Here is an 18,322-nt window from a genome sequence, read left to right on the forward strand (position 1 = left end):
CATTTGCAACCTTCCCAGCTGGCTTCTGACAAGCATAGTCAATGGGGGAAGCTGGATTCGCTTAACGACCACGGCAAAAAGGTCATAAAAGTCAGGCGTGACTCACTTAACAACTGCCTCACTTAGCAATGGAAGTTCCAGTCCCAATTGTGGCCATAAGTCGAGGACAACCTCTTGAACTCCTGGACTGAAAAAAAAATCACATTCCTAGGGTGTGTTCCCCCACCTGCCCCAAGGCTACACAAGGTCTGCCTTCCGTCAGATGGGAAGCACACAGCTAAGCTCTCACTCTGCGCTGCGTGCCAGGGGTTAATCCAAGGGTGTGTATTTAGCAAAGGAAATGTGAGCAAGGAACTTGTTCCTCGCTAAGATCAGCTTGTGAGGACAGCCAGACGCTTGTCAAGGAAGAAGGACGCTGTCTCCCTGTTTCCTGATAAGCAGAAAGGGTTCTTTTTAAAAAAAAGGAAAATACTGTTTCAGCGACATCTCGACAGTTGGGAAACTGGCTGAAAAGGAAATGAACGCAGCCTGCAGCTGCAAGACTGTGCTTCACCCAAGGGACAGTCCCTGCCAGGTGCATGCTTCAGGCTGGCTTCAAAGCACCACGGATCACCCAAGCCATGTTGGCTGTAGGCCTGCAGAAACCCGCGTCCCTGCACCAGGCATGTAGAGCTTGTGCTGGTGCCCCCCAGAGGTATCGGGGCTGTGAATGCTGGGAGCTGCAACCCCAGCCCTGCTGCCAAGGGGCAGGCTGAGGTGGCTGGGAGCTCTTTGCCAGAGAGGAGCGTGGAGACCCAGCCCAGAAGAGGAGTTGGGGTGTCCCTGCCTGAGGACCTCCAGAACCATGTTTGCAGCTCCCCGTCCATGGCTGAGAGTCTCATCTCTCCCCCCTTCTTCGTGGCCCAGGGCTCCTGCTGGATTAAACTCAGCTGCTGAAGGGTCACCCAAGACCGCCCCCTGCCAAGCAATGCTCATCAGTTTGATGCCCGTTATTGGGGTCTTGTGGCACGTAATCTGGGGTGAGTCCCTCTGCCTGCAATGTGTGGGAGCCACACGAGGCGGTTTGGAAAGGAAACTGAGACTTCCTTTTGAAAAGCTGCCCACTGTGGCTTTAATTACCCTGAGGAATTTTCATGCTGTCCTCCCCAAGCCTTACAAGGGCCAGCCTAGAATTTGGGGGTGGGGGGTGGGGCGGCTTTCAGATGAAGTAGATGCAGATCTATATACAGTATCTGCACTTGTAATTTGAATTATCTGGCAATCAGAGGTAACCACAGGGTGGCCAGAAGGTCAAGGTTGTAGCTGGAACCATATGGGTGAAGCCCTGCCCCTTTTGACATGGGGGCAGGGCTTTGATCACACGGTCATGGCGGCTATCTTGACGTTTTGGACCCCACCCTGATGACAAGCAACCAAGCAAATCCAAGCCCTGATTTCTGTTGAATCCTACCACATTTGTTACATCTTGTAGAGGGCAGGGGGAATGGCCTTGAAGGCCAGGAGGAAGAGCCACCAAAAGGCAGCAGTCCGAGAAGAGGGGCCTGAGCCCGGGCCAAGAAAGTAGCGCGTGAAAACGTCTCAGACGAGCCCCTCCCCACTTCACACGAAGATGAAGTCAGCGAGGGGGAAGCGCATCGAGACTTGCAGGATCCTGTTCCTGGCCTGCGTGGCGTTGGTTTCTTCGTCTGGTCAAACCTGTTGGGCTGAGACATCTTTCTTGAACTTCCCTCCCCAACCAGCTGAACCACAGTGATGGTGACAAAGTAGGCAGAATCTTGACCTGCTGCGGATTCTCACCTGTGCAGGCCACTGCAGCAAAGACCCAGCATTGCCCATACCGAACTGGTTGGCATCCAAACTTCTGCCACCTCCGAAGGATGTCCACGCTCCCGCTCCAAGTCATAGGGCTCACCCCATCATCATAGTAGTTGTCCCAGCGTCCAAAGAGGATGCCTCTGTCGTCATTACAGTTGACCTGTACCCAAGGAAACAACGGCTCAGTGTGAAATTACACGGATTTGCCAGGCTTTGTCTTTGTAGGCCCACCTTGCCACCCTTAGATAAACCATAAGCCTTGCTGACTTTAGTGCAGGAGGAATTCTGCAAGGTCAGAAAAAGATGGGGATCCTTTTTAATTGGGTCCCGTCTCTCAACAAAGTGCTGGCCAAACTTAGCACAGAAATCCATTCTGTTCTTTCCTTTAGAGCTAGCTGAAGGTCCATGGTCTTACCATGGCGCTCACCACCCTGCTGATGTAGACTGGGCTGTTGCGGCGAGAACAGTCCTTGTCTTGATTGAGGAGGAACTTGGGGTTGGTGTCAAGCAGCTGCAAGCAGATGTCCAAAATCTCCTCTTCAAACTAATGCAGGGAGGCAAGAAGATCGGAGAACTGAGAGGGAGCTTCAGCAGAAACATCTGGCTGTTTCTTGATCCTCAGATAGGCACAAATGCATCCATGGATTCCCTACCTTTTGGTTTAACCCTAATTAGCCAGAGAGCAAGGAGGAACATGGCCAGCATCCTCTGTCTCATTCTTGTGGGCATAGTCCAGCACCGGGAGACATGAGGAGCTGTGGCATCTGAAGATGGCTTGCCCACCACAGACCTCATTCAGGCAGTGGCAAGTGAAGACCTATTTGCTATTCACCTCAATACGGTGTGTAAAACGCTGGGGGGAGGGGGACAAGATTTTTAATTGTTCTACTGGCTAGTTGAAAATCCATGAATCTAGGATAAATTCAGAGGTATAATAAATAAATTAATTAATAAGTAACTGACCTTTGTGAAAACTAGATTGTGGAGCTATGTTGCAGGAATGATTTTCTGCTTTATTGTGGTGTTGTGGCTGGTTTTTGAAAACCATGTAACTAATTGCACCCTGCTCTGTGATCCACCCCTAAGGCAGATTATGAACATTATAATAAATAAAATATAAATGGGGGGAAGGGGATTAATTCCCACTCTCCACCCTGACATACACAAATGGCCCCTTGTAGCTACCTTCTAAAGGCAGAAAGCCCCATTTTAATTCTTGCGAGGTTCCCTGCTTTGGCCAGACAGTAACTTGGATGGTGAGGTTTTATTAATTCTTTTCCTTTGTGTAAAAATGCAAAGAATCTCCCCAAACATGGCTATTTTTCTCAAGGGAGAGAAGAACGCTCACACAGCTCCAGTTTCACTGTGCCCTGATGTGGTTTAAGAGCACCACCACCACTCTGCTAATGGGGCAAGACTGGTCAGATAATCCAGCCTCTGGACCAGTGTCTCCACCTCCCCAACCTGCCCCCCCCCAGCACATGGAGTTCACCTCCCAGAGTTGACTACCCAGCATAACCATGGTTGAGAATTGGGGGAGCCGGTCCACAGTTCTGGAGGGCCCCTGGTTGGGAACAGGATGTTTTATGGAACTGTCTTCTCTATTGTGTCGGAGAGGTAGACCGGCATGGCCTCAGGTTTGTTTAATGCAGTGTTTCTGTCCTAACAGCCAGGAACCACGCTGAGACAAGGAGTAGGTCTCTAGTGTTTTGTTACTGCTACATAACAGAGAATCCTAACAAACTGAAGAAGCGTGGGAAAACCCAGACAGATAAACCCCAAAGACTAAGGTGGGCCCGATCTGTGTCTCTTTGAATGGCCACCTAATTCCTCAGTACTACGCATGCGCTTAACAGCGTGGATGGGAGCCCCCTGCTCGCCATCCTCCCTCATGACAGTTTCTCAACCTTAGCAACTTGAAGATGTCTGGACTTCAACTCCCAGAATTCCCCAGACATCTTGAAGTTGCTAAGGTTGAGAAACACTGGTTTAATGGGATTAATACCTGTCTGTCTATCAAGCCATCCATTTTTTACTCCCTACTTTTCCAAACATTGCTCAGAGCAAGGTCAGACAGGAATGCAACCCAAATCACCTAAAACACACAGCATTTCTTTATGCCCTTCCTGTGCCCGGAATGACAGATGTTTCTGTGTCTGCACCCCCCAAACACAGAGGGTTTTATGCAGTCTCCGGAGGGAGCAGGATGGAACTTGACAAGGATTTGGTGATTCACAAACCATTGGCCCCGACAAGGGGCCTTTTGTCCCCAGCCACCTGGAATGCACCTGGAGGCCCCACCTGTTCTCAGCCAGAGAATGTAGCCCTGGCCAAGAAGCCTGAAGATGGTGCCAGGAAACAGAGCTGCTTCCTGTGCCGCAGGCGGTGAACGAATGGTGGGAGGCGCCAGCTCCATTGGCACTGCTTGGAGACCTTTGCCCAGCCTGCTTATCTCTCCAAGCTGATGTCTGCAAAGGCCTCAGGCAGGGGGTTCACCAACTGAAAGTCAAGATGGTGGCTGAGATGGTGCGATCAAAGCTCCACCTGTTTCTTAATGTGCATCCAACCCATGGAGGTTGGCAAAACAGAGAAGGTGCCACCAACACTCCTGAACAAAGGTGACAGTAACCAAGAATAATAAGAATAAGAATTTCCCCTAGATTTCACCGTGTCTTACAACTTCCATCACAGGTGCTGGAGAAGAATGGAAGGGCCTTTCCCACTGCCCCTGTTTCCACTCATCAGGTCCTCAAAGTCAGCTCCAGGATGAGCTGCGATATCAGCAACGCAGCCAAACCGGCAACACTGAGAACACAGAGCCCTAAAGGAGCCAAGATCGCTGCTCCCTTTCCAAGTCCCGAAGAAGCAAAAATCCCCACGCCTCGCCTATGAGAAATAAAAGAAGCTGCTTGCACATGCGCACATACCCCACATTGCGTGCACTTGTCTGGTTGTGTGCAAACATCTCAAATGATGAGGGGAAGCTGCAAAGCCCTCGAACCGCTTTTCCCCTGCAAAGGTCTTCCCAGGGAGCTGAAGCCCAAGGGGGCGGGGGGGAGGATCCTGGAAGGAGGCCTTGAGGCCATGGAGTCTGACCCCTTTCCCAGCCCAGGAATCTGAATTAAAACATTCCGTCCGCTGGCTGTCTGCATTCTGCGCTGACACATCTAGCAAATGGGACCCCACCCCTTCTGGGGAATTGCTTTGACCGCTGCCAATTTTCTTGCAGCTTCCAATCCACCACTGCTGAGCCAGAAATCAATAATGAACATAGCCAAAGGGGGTTGGTAACACAGGTCTCAAACTGGCTCCAAGCTGGCACCAACTTCTCTCGGGGACAGGGCTGCAACTGGGGGTGGGGGGCAAGTGGGGCTTGTACCTCGGGTGCTGCGCTGGGGGGGTGCCAAAATGGGCGTGGAGTCCATGTTTGCCCCAGATGACACAGACCCTGGTTGCGGGCCTGCTTGTGGAAGAGGGCACTCACTCACTGACCGTGTTTAGGTACTCCCAGCCACTGGACTGGAAGCCCCCTGGTGTGATCTACCAGGGCTTTTCTGGGCACAAAGCAACAGCATCTGAGAATCATCCTGTTGGAAGGGACCTCCGAGGTCTTCTAGCCCAACCCCCTGCTCAGAGCAGAGCCCACTAGAGCACTTCAGCCAGGTGGTTGCCCAGCCTCTCTTTGAAGACTTCCAGTGAAGAGCAGCAGACCAGTTCAAGAGGCAGCCTATTCTGCTCGTTGGCTACTGGTACCATCACAACGTTCTTCCTGAGATCTAACCAGGATCTACTTCCTTATCCTCTCAAGCCCCTGGTCCTGGTTCTGGTTCTGCCATCCAATACAGTTAGAGAATAAGTCCAGTCCCTCCTCTATAGGACAGTCCCTTACATATTAGAAGCCCGACACCTTTCAGGCTTCTCTTTCATAGGCTAAACATCCCCAGATCGCTTAACTGTTCCTCCCAGGCCTTGGTTTCCAGGCCCTTCACCACACCAACCAGCCTCCTGTGAACTTCTTGCCATTGGTTGATGCCCCTTTTTGGACTGTGGTGCCCAGAACTGGACACATCCTCCAAACAGGGTCCAGCCAGGCCAAAGCAGAGCAGGACAACCACTTCTCATGTTGTGGATGTTATTCTCTTGTTGATTCATCCAAAAATAGCATTGGCCTTTTTAGCAGCTGCATCCCAGTGCTGGCTCAGCTTCAGCTTATGGCTAACAAGGGCACCCAGATCCATTTCCCAGGTACTGCTGCCAAGTCAGATCTCCCCATCCTAGACTTGGGCTTTGCATGTTTTCCTCCCTAGATGTGGGACTTCACATTTCTCCTGTTGGTTTCAAACCACTCTTCAAGCCTGTCTCAATATTTTTGAATCTTCTCTGTCTCTTCTAAAGTGTTAGCCATTCCTCCTAATTTTGGTCATCTGCAGACTTAGTAAGTGTCCCCTCAGGAACATCTAAGTCCTTAAAAAAAGTGTTGAGCAGCCGAGGATCCCAAGGTGGAGCCCTGTGGATCCCACTCGGTCCTCCCCTCTAGGCTGATGTGCAGTCAGATTTGATTTGATTTGATCCGATCTGGATTCATTTAGGAGGTGCTTATGAATCCATCTCACAGCTGTATCACCTAACTCACCTTGTACCATTTTACTAATGAAGATTAGGTTTCCCTGGATCGGATGGATCCAGCTGGAGGAGCATTTGGCCTGATCCAGTTTCACAGCAGCCCTTCGGCTGCTCTTCCTCAAGTTCTCCCTGGCATGAAGTCAAGCACTCATTTGTCAGAAGGGGAAAGGGTTGGTCCACCTGCCTTCCGCTCCCTGCAGTCAAAGGAGAATGCAGTGCTGAACGGGTTTCCTGAAGATGGATCCCTCCTTCAGACCAAGTCTGGCACGTGGTACGTGAGCTCTTGACGCATCTGCTTCTGGGGTAGCAGCATTTTTTGGGTGTTTTGGGGTGGATGAAAAGAACCAAACTGCTTCTGAAGGCCTGGAGTGGTGCCATCCAAGGAGATCTTGCTCAGGGCTCAAAGGGGCCCTCAACCGTCTCTCGCTGGCAAGTCCTTGGAAACCAGGCGAGGCCCTTTGGGAAATGAAGGCTGATCCTGGAGAAATTCCTTCGAGGAATTTCCAGACTGGGCTTTGGCAGAAATGTGGGACTGACTGATCTGAGCTCTGCAGGTGGACAAGGACAAATGTGAGGAGGAGGAAGAGGAGGAGGGCTCCAAGAGAGAACAACAGCTCTTCCAAGCATGAGGACAAACTGACATCCCAGCAGGAGTGTTTTTTATCTTCAAGCCCAGGTGGCGGTCAGGCAGTCTGACGGCAGCCGAGAGGCCTCTGGTCGGCTTGGATAGTGCAGATTAGATCCCCCAAAGCCACAGACGCCGGTTGGAGAGAGCTGTGCGGATGGTCTTTCCCTCTGCTGGCCCCCAGAAAGGGCAGGGCGCAGGAGACCCACCATGGCTCCACCTCTGGAATTGGCAATTTACAAGTAGTCCTCACTCAACAACCATTCATTTAGTGATGGTTCGGACTTCTGATGGTTTATGACTGGTCCTCACACTTATGACCATTGCAGCATCCCCATGCTCACATGATCACAATTGGGGCGCTTGGCAACCAGTTCGCATTTATGACTGTTGCAGAGTCCCATGGTCGTGTGATCGCCATTTTCTACCTTCCTGGCCAGCTTCTGGCAAGCAAAATCAATGGAGAACCATGTGATTCGCTTAATGACCACATGGTTGGCTTAACACCTGTGGTGATTTGCTTAATGACCGCTGCAAAAAAGGTCGTAAAATTGGGTTAGCTTTGCTTAGCAACCAAAATTCTGGCCCAGTTGTGGTTGTTAAGCAAGGACTACCTGTACCTGCTGTACCACGTAGGTGGGAGAGAAAGGCGGCCCACTGCCCTTCCACGGCCTGACGCGCATCTTCTCCTTGGGCCGGGTGCTCAGTCTTTTAGCCCGTTCAATCTGAGCTTTTGTTTTCTGCAGATCCCACACCCAGAGTCAGGGTCTCCAACACCCGATTGCTTGAATTCTCAGCATCCTCCCCATCCTAACAAGATTTTTTTAAACAAATAGATTTACAAGTTAGAGAAATTGGCAATGCAGCAGAAAGGGATCCCCGCAACTAGCAAAGTCTGGGTCTAGAAGACCCCCTGGATCCCTTCCTGTGATTCCATGACCCATTTCTTCTTCATGTGCCCCCCCCTCAGCTGCCTGGTTGGGCAGCCTCTGGAACATCAGCCTCTGTTGGGGGACAATGGTGGGGAACTCCATGTTCTTTGCTGCTCCAGAGACCTTGGAACCCAGAGGGGGAACTTGGACCAAACTGGAGTTGGCCAGGCCCTAGGAGAAGCTTCTTGCCCAGCAAGGCCACTTTGACAAGGACCCCATGTGTCTGGGAAGCTGAGAGGCTCTCTTTCCTGGGAGTGCTTCACAGAGCTGCCCGCCCCCCGTAGCAGAGACGCCCGGTGGGGTCCCAGGGGGTGGCACTAACTGACCTGCAAGGCGAGGCCTTGGTGAGGAGGCTCCGTCTCCTGACGGTCCAACCACTAAAGGCAGAGCTAAGCCTTGACCGTGCATCCCTCCCTCCCCTCCCCGGGGACGGAATGGGCTGGGACTGATGTTCGTCCGGCTTGCTTTACTGGGTGAGAAGATCAGCTGGCGCTTCCACTAACCTGGGAGCAAATACACGGCATAAGGGGCACCATTACGATTTCCATTCGGAAAACTGAGGCTGATGGGAAACATTTTGCCTAAGGCCAGCCAGGGAAACACACTTAATAAGCCGCATCCTTAGCCGTGCCATCCCCTGCAGCAGCCTTCCCCAACCTGGTGCTCTTTGGTGATGCTGGCTGGGAACGGTTGCCTAGCAATCCACAGGGTGCCTCTGGCTCACTGCAACTTGGGCGCTGCTCTCTTGAGGCGGGCTGCCTCCAGCACCTAGCTGGCCTCCAGCACCTGTTTCTCCCACCAAAGGGTCCATTTCCCACCGCCCTCACCAGATTCACGTATCTCATCCTTTGTGAAACACAGATACAGACACAGTCCTTGTTTAATGACCACAATTGGGACCAGAATTTCAGTTGCTAAGCAAAATGGTCATTAAGCAAATCCGACCCGATTTTATGACCTTTTTTATGGTGGTCGTTAAGCAAACCACATGGTCATTAAGCAAATCACAGTTCCCCATTGATTTTGCTTGCCATGAGCCAGCCAGGAAGGTTGAAAATGGTGATCACGTGACCACAGGACACTGTGATGGTCATAAATGCAAAGCGGTTGCCAAGTTCCCAAATTGTAATCACGCAACTGCGGGGATGCTGCGACGGCCATAAGTGCGAGGAGCGGTTGTAAGTCGGGTTTTCCAGCACCATTGTAAGTCTGAACCATCACTAAATGAATGGTCATTAAGCAAGGACTATCTGCACATGCGTAGGCTTTGTGGGGGAAATGCAGACGGATTGGAGTGCTTTTCAGCTGGGTGGAATTTTTCTGCCCCCTGCCTAGGTTCAGCGCTTTCCCTTCCAGTCCCCTGGTGATTCAAAATTCATCCTGCCTCTGCAGCCCAGCCTGCAACCGCCTCCTCTTTTGCTCGGCGTTTTTGCTTCTGCAAATGAGGTCACCAAAGTTAATGAAAAAATAAATAAATGGCAAAGGCTTCCTTTGTAGGATTATCTCTGGCCATGAAAGGCCCTTTCAGTGCTTTTTTATTAGCTTGGGATGAAATTCAGGAGGGTGATCTATAGGTGGATTATAGGTGGATTTTTTTAACAGGTATCTTACATTTACCAACAATCAGGACAAAGAGCCAAACATCTCAAAGAAGATTCTAAACTTCCTGCTGCAAATGGCAGAAAAACATCGGATTTGCAATAAACCCTAATTATGAATCTGTCCCGTCTTTCCCAAATCTTAGCAAGTGTGCAGAAATGCTTTTTAGTTTATGTACCTTATGCATTCCTCCTGAAAAGGGGGGCGAACATCTTGGAACAGCCAGTCCTGACTCTGGTCCCGGTCTGCGGGGATGGCAGGCCGTATGGGGGGGGAGGCGTGTTTTGAAGATGCTGACTGGCGACGAATGACCGAGGGCATGCATTTCCTCCCCCCACCCCCAAGATAAAGGGACAGCTTCCAGAAAGGATGAAGTGGAGTCAACTTCACACCATCTGGATCAGATTAAGCAGGGAAAAGGGATGGTTTTCCAGAACTTGAAGGGCCAATCTCGAGGTGGGCTGGGAACGAGTCAAGGCTTGACCGTGGGGTCAGGCCCACCGAACCCGTGCTGTGTTTGTGGCCAAGGCAAGCAACACGGGGGAAGCTCTGCCTTCGCCCCAGCAGGCTGAAATCTGGGCGGGGGCTGCTGCCCTGAAACCAGTGGCCCTGGGCTATGGGGGAAAAGCCCTCCGTGCTGTAGTTCACGGCCTTGTTGTACGACAATAAAATGTTTGGAGGGTTTTAGCAGGAAAACATGTTTTCGTTTAGGTGATGACTGTCTGAGGTTCCTCTTCCTGGCCTTTGCGGAACATCCGTTTCCCACCAGGTCCCCGAAGACTTCGAGAGAGGTGGACGGGGCGTGGGAAAGTCCTCCTCCGTTCTCCTCATTGTGCGAGTTACGACAAGTCCCTCCCGGCATCCCCGCCGCCCGCTTGGCAAAGCAGCAGCAGCAGCCAAGCCAAGGCAGAGGCTGCCTCCATGGGCTCGGCCCGCGGCCCAGGGCGGGAGAGGCGGCCCGCAGCTTCAGAAACGGGCACTGGAAACCCACTGGGCACTGCTCCGGACAGGGCCAGGCTTGGCCGTGCTCGAACCAGGCTGCCCACAGGGCTCAATTTCTTGAGGGCCTGGCGAACTTTTAGGAAAGGCGGATGGGCGGATGGGGAGAGAGGTGTGCTCAGGGCAGAATTCGTATCTCCAGGGATGAGTGGAAGAGAAGAAGCAGCAGCTGCCGAGCCAAGGCGGCGGGTCCTGAGCAAAGGGGCCATTCTAGGCACAGATCAACTCGGGGGTGTCTGCAGGGTACGGTCAAAAAAGTCAAGATGGTGGTTGCAAGGGTCCAAAGTTCCACCAATTTTTAAAATGTGCATTGCACATGACATCAGTGGAGCTGCAATCAGACCATTCTGGCCGCCATCTTGACTTTGTTGACCACAGCCAGCGGACACCCTTTATTCAACTGCTGTTCCTGGCCTTCTAATAGTAGGAATCCCCAACCGTGAAGCCTCTCTAGTCTTGCATTCATTCCCAGAGTTCGGTATCTAGCACGCTTCCTCACTTGCACCAAACAATTATTATTATTATTATTATTATTATTATTATTATTATTATTATTATTTTGTACGCTGCCCACTCCCAACAACTGTGGGTGGTTCAGAAGTAAACAATATTAAAAGGAATAAAACAGTATAATAATAAACGTTACAGACATGTCCTAACAACCTCTTTTTTCTGCTACATCTACCACTGTAGGCAGCGGTGGGCATGACCCTTCCCTCTAGTCCCTGGGCACTACCTGGGCACCACACTCCGGGGCCACTGTGCTTTGGACATGTGGAGAGCGTGAACTTTTCAAACCAAGCCTCCCCCGCCCCCACCCCCGGCACCTGCCAGGTCTCCCAGCTGAACCCTGTCTCACCCCCAAGACCACCTGAGCTGCGCAGGGCTGCTGGCGAGATCTCTCTTTCGGTGCTTGATGGCGCTACCCCCCTCCCTTGCCTACCCGCTCTTGTTTGGCTGCCTCTGAAGCCAGGATTAGCGCTCTCCTGGAACAGCGCTACGCCTCCGTCCAAAGGGTGCTTAGCTCTCAGCTGCTAGTCAGGTTCACGGGACAGTGTCAATGCAGAGCCTTTGCGCAAAGCTGGGGGAGGGGGAATTGACAGATGGCTAAATCCCCCAGCGGATCAGCTTGGTTGGTCGGTTTCAACAAGATGCCACTGAGTATGTCAAAAAAGAAATCCAAATATTTTTAAAAGGATTTTCCTAGTTGTTAATGTTTAAAAATAGAGTTGCGTGATGTGGTATGTGGTGGTGCCTTCATATTTTTAGCAAGCCTGTTTTGCTGAATGACCTTTCACTGAGGGGTCCTTAACTCTGTACCTCCTGGATGAAAAGAGCCCTGGAAATACAGTCTGGGTGATAGGGAGTCTTTTTTTCTGCTTCATATTATTCAATATTCAATTATAATAACCATAAAAATATTTATTTTTTCCTTTGCTGCTCATGGGGGTCCATGAGCAGCAAAGGAAAAAATAAATATATATATATATATTATGGTGCCACCATTTTGAAATTGCGACCATTCAAAATGTTCCTCATAAGGGCTGGGGGGGGGGGGCAGCCCTTTCATTTCTCCCTCCTGCCACAAAGAACATTCTCTCCTCGACTGAATAAAACCAAAATGAAACAGTCAACTTTCAAGATGGGTGAGAAGGTGCCCAAGTGCTTCTTGGTCATGCCTAGAACATTTATTTATTTAGAAAACTGGTGTGGCTGTCTATCTTATATGCAATAATCCTAGGTGGCTCACAGCAACCTTCATAAAATCAGAATAAACAAACCCCAGAAAACCCCACAACAACATTGCACACCCCATCACAGCGCCACAATGTTCCATCAACTGCACACTTGCGTGTGCATTTGTGGGCTCATCTCCATCCTAGCCCAATGCCTGGGTGATAAACCAGGTCTTCATGGCCCTCTGGAAGGTTAAAAGGGTGGGGGCCCTCCAAATCTCAGGGGGGGGGCTGTTCCAAAGGGTCGGGGCAGCACCCCCATGGTCCCACCAGATGGCCACATTTAAGGGAAGGGACCTGGGGAGCGCCCACCCTACCTGACCGATAGCAGATACCCTCCGGGAGAGGTGGTCCCGCCAACAGTAGGGCAAGAGAACAGCTCACCTGCCCAAAGTTCCATGGGATGGGGTAGATGTAGTCCTTCGACCCCTGGTAGATCAGGCCTTGCTGAGTCAACACATATTCCACGCGTTCCTCTTCGTTCTCCAGGTACGTCGAGTCCTCTGGTCAAAAAGAAGAAGCTCAGATGCAGGAGGCAGGCTGGGACTGAGAGAAGCCCTGAGACATGAGAACCTCTGCAGAACATCTGTGTCCACTTTCCCTGGGGTGCCGATCTCCCAGCATGTTGGCCGCCCCCCTCAGGAACTCCCAGCTGCCCTGGCTGGGGATCATGGGACACACATCCCAAGGACACCTCACTGAGGAAGGCCGACCTGGAGAAACCTCCTTTGAGTACAAGTAAAGGAACGGAGAAAGACAGATAGCCTCTCCCGAAAACAGACCTTGCTCATCCTTTGCTGTCAGACAGACACAGAGGTTTCCCCTTATCGGTGCCAGAGAAGAGCTTCAGGTAGGCGAGGATGATGGGAACTGATTAGTTTATCAGTCATTCCCTTGAAGCAAACTGTTTTTGTTTGCTTGTTTTCTGAGAGAGGTCCTCAGACTCCTGATATGAAAAACGATGTTTTTAAGATTGATTAAGATCATCCCTGGAGGATCCCCATGGGGGTAAGGAGGACTTGAGCTGTCCTTTGACTCTTGGACAAGAGCACAATTTGTAGCCGTCAGTCTGGCCCCAGAAGGCACAGACGACCCAGGGGTGTCCACAGGGCATGTCAAAAAAGTCAGGGTGGCAGCTGAAATGGTGCCATTTAGGCTCTGCTGGGGGAGCTTCCATCACGCCGTGGTGGCTGCCAACGTGGCTGTTTTGACGGCGTCCTTCAGACCCCTCCAGGATGACCTATCGCAGCCACCCTCCGCTAAGAAGAGATGGTTTTCTGCTCCTGAGCCAGGGCAGAAGGAGACTGAGAGGCAACCTAGAAAGAGAAGGCAGGAAGATACTGCACTTCTCAGCAGCAAACCCCGAAACTTGAGGGATTCCTCCAGAAAGCTGATCGGGGAACCAGGGTCTGTTCAGGCATTTGTGCTCTCAACCCTTATTTCATATTCACTCTAAACATCTGTGCGAATGAAACAGTGGCCTCCAGGCCATCCTTGCCTAGCAACACTCTGATAATTAAGGGTTTCCATTAATTAATTGGGCTTGGGCTTCCCTGTGCAGCAATGAAGATTAGGAAAAAGTTCCTGTCTGGCATGGGGTGAGATTTTCTAAGGCCTGTGAGCTGGTGGGGGTGGGGTGGGGGGCTTTTGTCCCGATGAATAAATTTCTCCTCCCCAAACACTGCAGGTCCAAGAACTGTCCCTTCCCACCCTGTACTTCTAAGGAAAAATGGAAGCCTGCAAGGCCTTCTCCAACCATCTGCCCGGGGCAGCAGAAGTCACTGGAAGCCGATCAGGCTCTGTTGGGTCCCCCAAGGCAGCCACTGCCAAGGGTAACTTCCTCTTCCCCTGATCATGGGGGCCTTTAGTGCAAAGGCTGGGGGACTCCAGAAGACGAGCGGGTTCAGCCAAGGGATGGGACACCCTGGACTGACCACCCAGCAGACCTCGGGGAGGGCACAGGCAGGAGTGAACATCCATGGCAGCCTTCCAGACTCCACTCCTCCCGGCCCCAGCCCCTTCCCGTTCCATCTGCCTGCAGATCCTGCCAGCACGCTGCCCTGAGTCTTCTGCCCGTGCTCCTTCCCAGCGCTTGGAAGGCCTCCTGCCCAGGACCCCATTCTGACTCTCCCCACCGTCTCTGCCTTGTTCGTCCAGTGCCAACAGTGGTGGACCCGCTTTGCCAATGGGGAAACTCCAGCCTGATGCTCTCCTTGGGGAGGACGGGATGCACACTGCAGCTGTGCACTGTGGGGCGGGGCAGGGGGCTTCTGTGATGCTGAGGTGGGAGAAGTGGAGGGCTGTACGGCAGGCTCTTGCCGTTGCTCAGGACACCTCCAAGGGTGCTGGCTGATGCTCCCGTGAATGAGGAGCGGGTCACCTGTTGGCGGCCCTTGGACAGCCCTGGCCAGTTGGTAGGCCCCCAGCTTCCGAAGGCTGCGCCACCAAATTTTGGCAGGGAGAGTGCATTTTTCTTTAATGTTAAGAAAGGGCAAGGGACCTGGAGGACCGGATGACAAACTGTGCCCAGGCCCGCATTTAAGCCCTCCTAAACTTGCCAAATGCCCTAAAGTTAGCTCCCACGACGGAGATGTTAGGCTGTTTTTCCTAGGGAAATGACCACATTTTCCTTGTTTGTCACCCTCTGCCGCCTCCTGCTCTTCTTGACTCATATTTTATTTCCGAATAGACACACCTCAGGGGAAATGCATCGCTCTATGTAAAGGGTATGTTCTTCAGTGAAAAATAATAGTAATAATAGCAACAGTGAAAGGGCTTGAATATTTGAATTCACTAGACAGCCGCATTACAATTATTAATAAGTACTGATTAAATATATAATATATTATGCTATATATACATATACATATACATACATACATACATATATAGTAAGGAACATGTATCCTCACAAAAGAGGAAATAAGATGGAAATGAAATATGTTTTAATCCTGTCTGTTTTCCCTTGCATGTTGATTAGACAGCTTAATGGGATCTTTGTGCCGGCACATTCCAGCCGCATGTGGAGAGAAGTCTGTTCAGGGGAAGAGATGACCTGGCGCTCAGGCTATTTCAATATTTGGTCTCGGCTGCAGTGAATGTTTAATGTTAAAATTCCCCTTTCACAAAGATACGTTGAAAGAGAAGCCAGTAGGACTGCCAGTGCCTTTGCCCCAAAAACTCACATGTTCTTCCAAAAGCCTCCTAGTGATTCTTTCTCCTCTGTGTTTCAGCGAGATGCCCCAGGAGGGATCAGCTAACATCTCTGGACTTTTGAAGAGGACTGAAGCTGAGTGGAGCCCAAACCCACCAGACCCTTCTTCCCCCCAACTCTTGGAAGTTGCTTGCCCAACGTCTTCAGGGGAGCCTTGCAGAGGGGGAGGTCCGAGAGACCCAGGAGGTGGGTGGTTGACATCTATCATGCTCCTGAGGAGTCCTTCACTGTCTTACTCAGTGGCAAATCACTGGACTGGAAGACGCATACAAGGTGATCAATCTGAAGTCAGCCCACTTGCTTAGGACTAACCCAGATCCAGGCTAACTTTAATCCGTCTTTGCCATCCAGACAGATTGAACTGGTCTGGTCATCTAGAGGGGGTCTGTTGAGAGTCTCCATCCTTTGTGAGGTTCTGGGTGTGGGATGGATGGTTGGCCCTCTCCGTGATGGCCCTAATTGGGACACACTTTCCCGCTGGAGGTGCGGGCAGCATATTTCACAGCCAGCCAAGGCTGAATTGTTCCAGCAAGACCTTGGCCCACAGTGGTCTTCAGTGAGGGCCTGCATCTCCTGGACTGAATTTCTGGTTTTACAGTTAGGTATTTTTATTTTGCTTTGATTGACAAATGCTACCCAATCCCTTCAGGACTGGGGTGGGTTAGAAGCATTTTTAAAACAAACGAACTTCTATTTTTATCCTTCCCCAGCCAGCATGTCCAACTAATGTGCGGACTTGGGAACGATGGGAGCTGAAATCCCATCTGGAGGATGTTAGGCTAGAGAAGGCTGCGATAGGAGCAGCGCAGAAGGCATTTATCTATCTATCTATCTATCTATCTATCTATCTATCTATCTATCTATCTATCTATCTATCTATCTATCTATTTATTAAATGTCTCAGCAGGACATCAAGACAGTTTAAGGTATCCAGGATATAAAAGCATCTTAATAAAGAATCACTCAGATCAGAGAAACACCCAGAAGAAGACTTCACAAGGCTCTGACCAAAGTGGCTTCTGGAAGCCACCAGTGCTGGACCAGCTGAACTCTCCGGGAAAGCCTGTTCCTTGGATGCAGCTCTTGGGAGTTGGCCACCCATATAAGACAAGTAGACAAAGGAAACCACGAATGTGACAACCAGCGCTACCGGTGCAGCTACTGGATAACGCTGGATGGACTCCATCCTGGCCGGCAAATGCTTCCTGGCCTGTGGGGAAAGCTCCTTCCCACCTCCTGCTACATGAGGTGCCTTCAGCTGGAACTGCCAGAGACTAACTGCACGTGGCACCTTCTGCACACCAAGGCGGGGTCCTTGTGAAGGCGGTGTTTACCTGACCATGGTTTCTGGGGTACACAACCATTAGCTGAGTTCTTCATGCATCATCCTTGGCCAAAAGCAACCCAATCACATGGTCTAATGCGATACGCGAGCCCAGCCTTTGGGCTCAGCCGCTGACGGTGAAGAATTCGCTTCACAGGCCACTGCTCCCAGACTCCGTGCCTGGATTGCCAGGGAAGACTTGGGAGGATCCTCTCTGAAACCCCGGGCAGCTCCTGCTAGTCAGCGTGGGCCAGCCTTCCCCCAGGCAGAGCCCCCAGGTGTGTTGGTTGGTTCTGCAGCCCCAAACCCCTCAGCCATTGATGATACGGGCAGGAATCCTCAGGGCAGAGGAATCTGGGCAGACCGTGCTGGAACTTTTGTCCCCTGCTCTGGCCTGGCAGAAGGAGACACCCAGTGGCCCCTCCCGTGCCCAGGGGGAAGACCTACCTGGGCACCAGGAATTGAAGAGCAGGATAAACTCCCCAAGATGGAAGCTGGAGCCTTGATGTTGCGTGGAGGCATCCACGACCAGGCGGTATCGGCCGATGCGGGCATCCGGAGGGGAGGCGACGGAGATGGAGAGAGAGAGCCCGTCCTGCTTCTCCACGGCGGAACTCCACGCTGCCTCTTCCAGGGAGCAGGAGAGAGGGAAAGGAGACCGGGTCCCTGATGTCTCAATGGGGCAAGGTCCTACCAGGGGAAGGAGGAAAGAGGGAGGCAGGGAGGACAGAGGAAGGGAGGAAGGAGGAAAGAGGGAAGGAAAGAAGGGAGGGAGGAAAGAGGGAGGCAGGGAGGACAGAGGAAGGGAGGAAGGAGGAAAGAGGGAAGGAAAGAAGGGAGGGAGGAAAGAGGGAGGCAGGGAGGACAGAGGAAGGGAGGAAGGAGGAAAGAGGGAAGGAAAGAAGGGAGGGAGGAAAGAGGGAGGCAGGGAGGACAGAGGAAGGGAGGAAGGAGGAAAGAGGGAAGGAAAGAAGGGAGGGAGGAAAGAGGGAGGGAGGAAGGGAGATGAGAGAGAGAAAAGACAGGAAGAGAGGGAGGGAGGGAGGGAAGAAGAAGAGAGAGGAAGGGATGAAGGGAGGAAAGAGGGAGGGAGGGAGAGAGATGAGAGAGGGGGAAGGGAGGAAAGGAGGAGGGAGGGAGACAGGTGAGTTCATGATCTCATCATTCAAAGGCTTCTCATGGGAGTTCAACTGGCTTGTTCCTCCAGGTGGGGGATCCTGTCAGGAAGCCTTCCAATCACACAAGAAGCAGGGGTGGGGAGGGGGAGGGTTGATCTTTTGTAATCTGCAGCAGGATGCTGGCGAAGTGACTGTCCCATGCAGCGCCTATAGAAAATGTGCCACATGGGAAAGAGCCCTTAGCTGGCATCACATGGCCCAGGGGCCGCGTCTCTGATGCTGGTCAGAGGGTCCGCAGCGGAGGGGGAAGGCGGTGGCAACTCCAAACCCCACAAAG

At 51.7% G+C, this 18,322-nt stretch overlaps 1 protein-coding gene across 1 annotated transcript in view; it reads right to left on the minus strand.

Moving 5' to 3' along the window:
• Nucleotides 1–18,322, minus strand: part of TGM2 (transglutaminase 2) — a 41,567-nt gene that overhangs the window by 12,961 nt on the left and 10,284 nt on the right. Inside the window, exons 3-6 of the mRNA XM_063296796.1 lie at nt 17,315–17,557; nt 12,714–12,832; nt 2,231–2,359; nt 1,798–1,975 (exon numbers count right to left, since the gene is read on the minus strand). Of these exons, the coding sequence (XP_063152866.1) occupies nt 1,798–1,975; nt 2,231–2,359; nt 12,714–12,832; nt 17,315–17,557 (669 nt within the window). The remainder of the gene's footprint in view (nt 1–1,797; nt 1,976–2,230; nt 2,360–12,713; nt 12,833–17,314; nt 17,558–18,322) is intronic.

Source organism: Candoia aspera, chromosome 3, assembly GCF_035149785.1.
Source record: "Candoia aspera isolate rCanAsp1 chromosome 3, rCanAsp1.hap2, whole genome shotgun sequence".
In the NCBI taxonomy this organism is placed as follows: Eukaryota; Metazoa; Chordata; class Lepidosauria; order Squamata; family Boidae; genus Candoia; species Candoia aspera.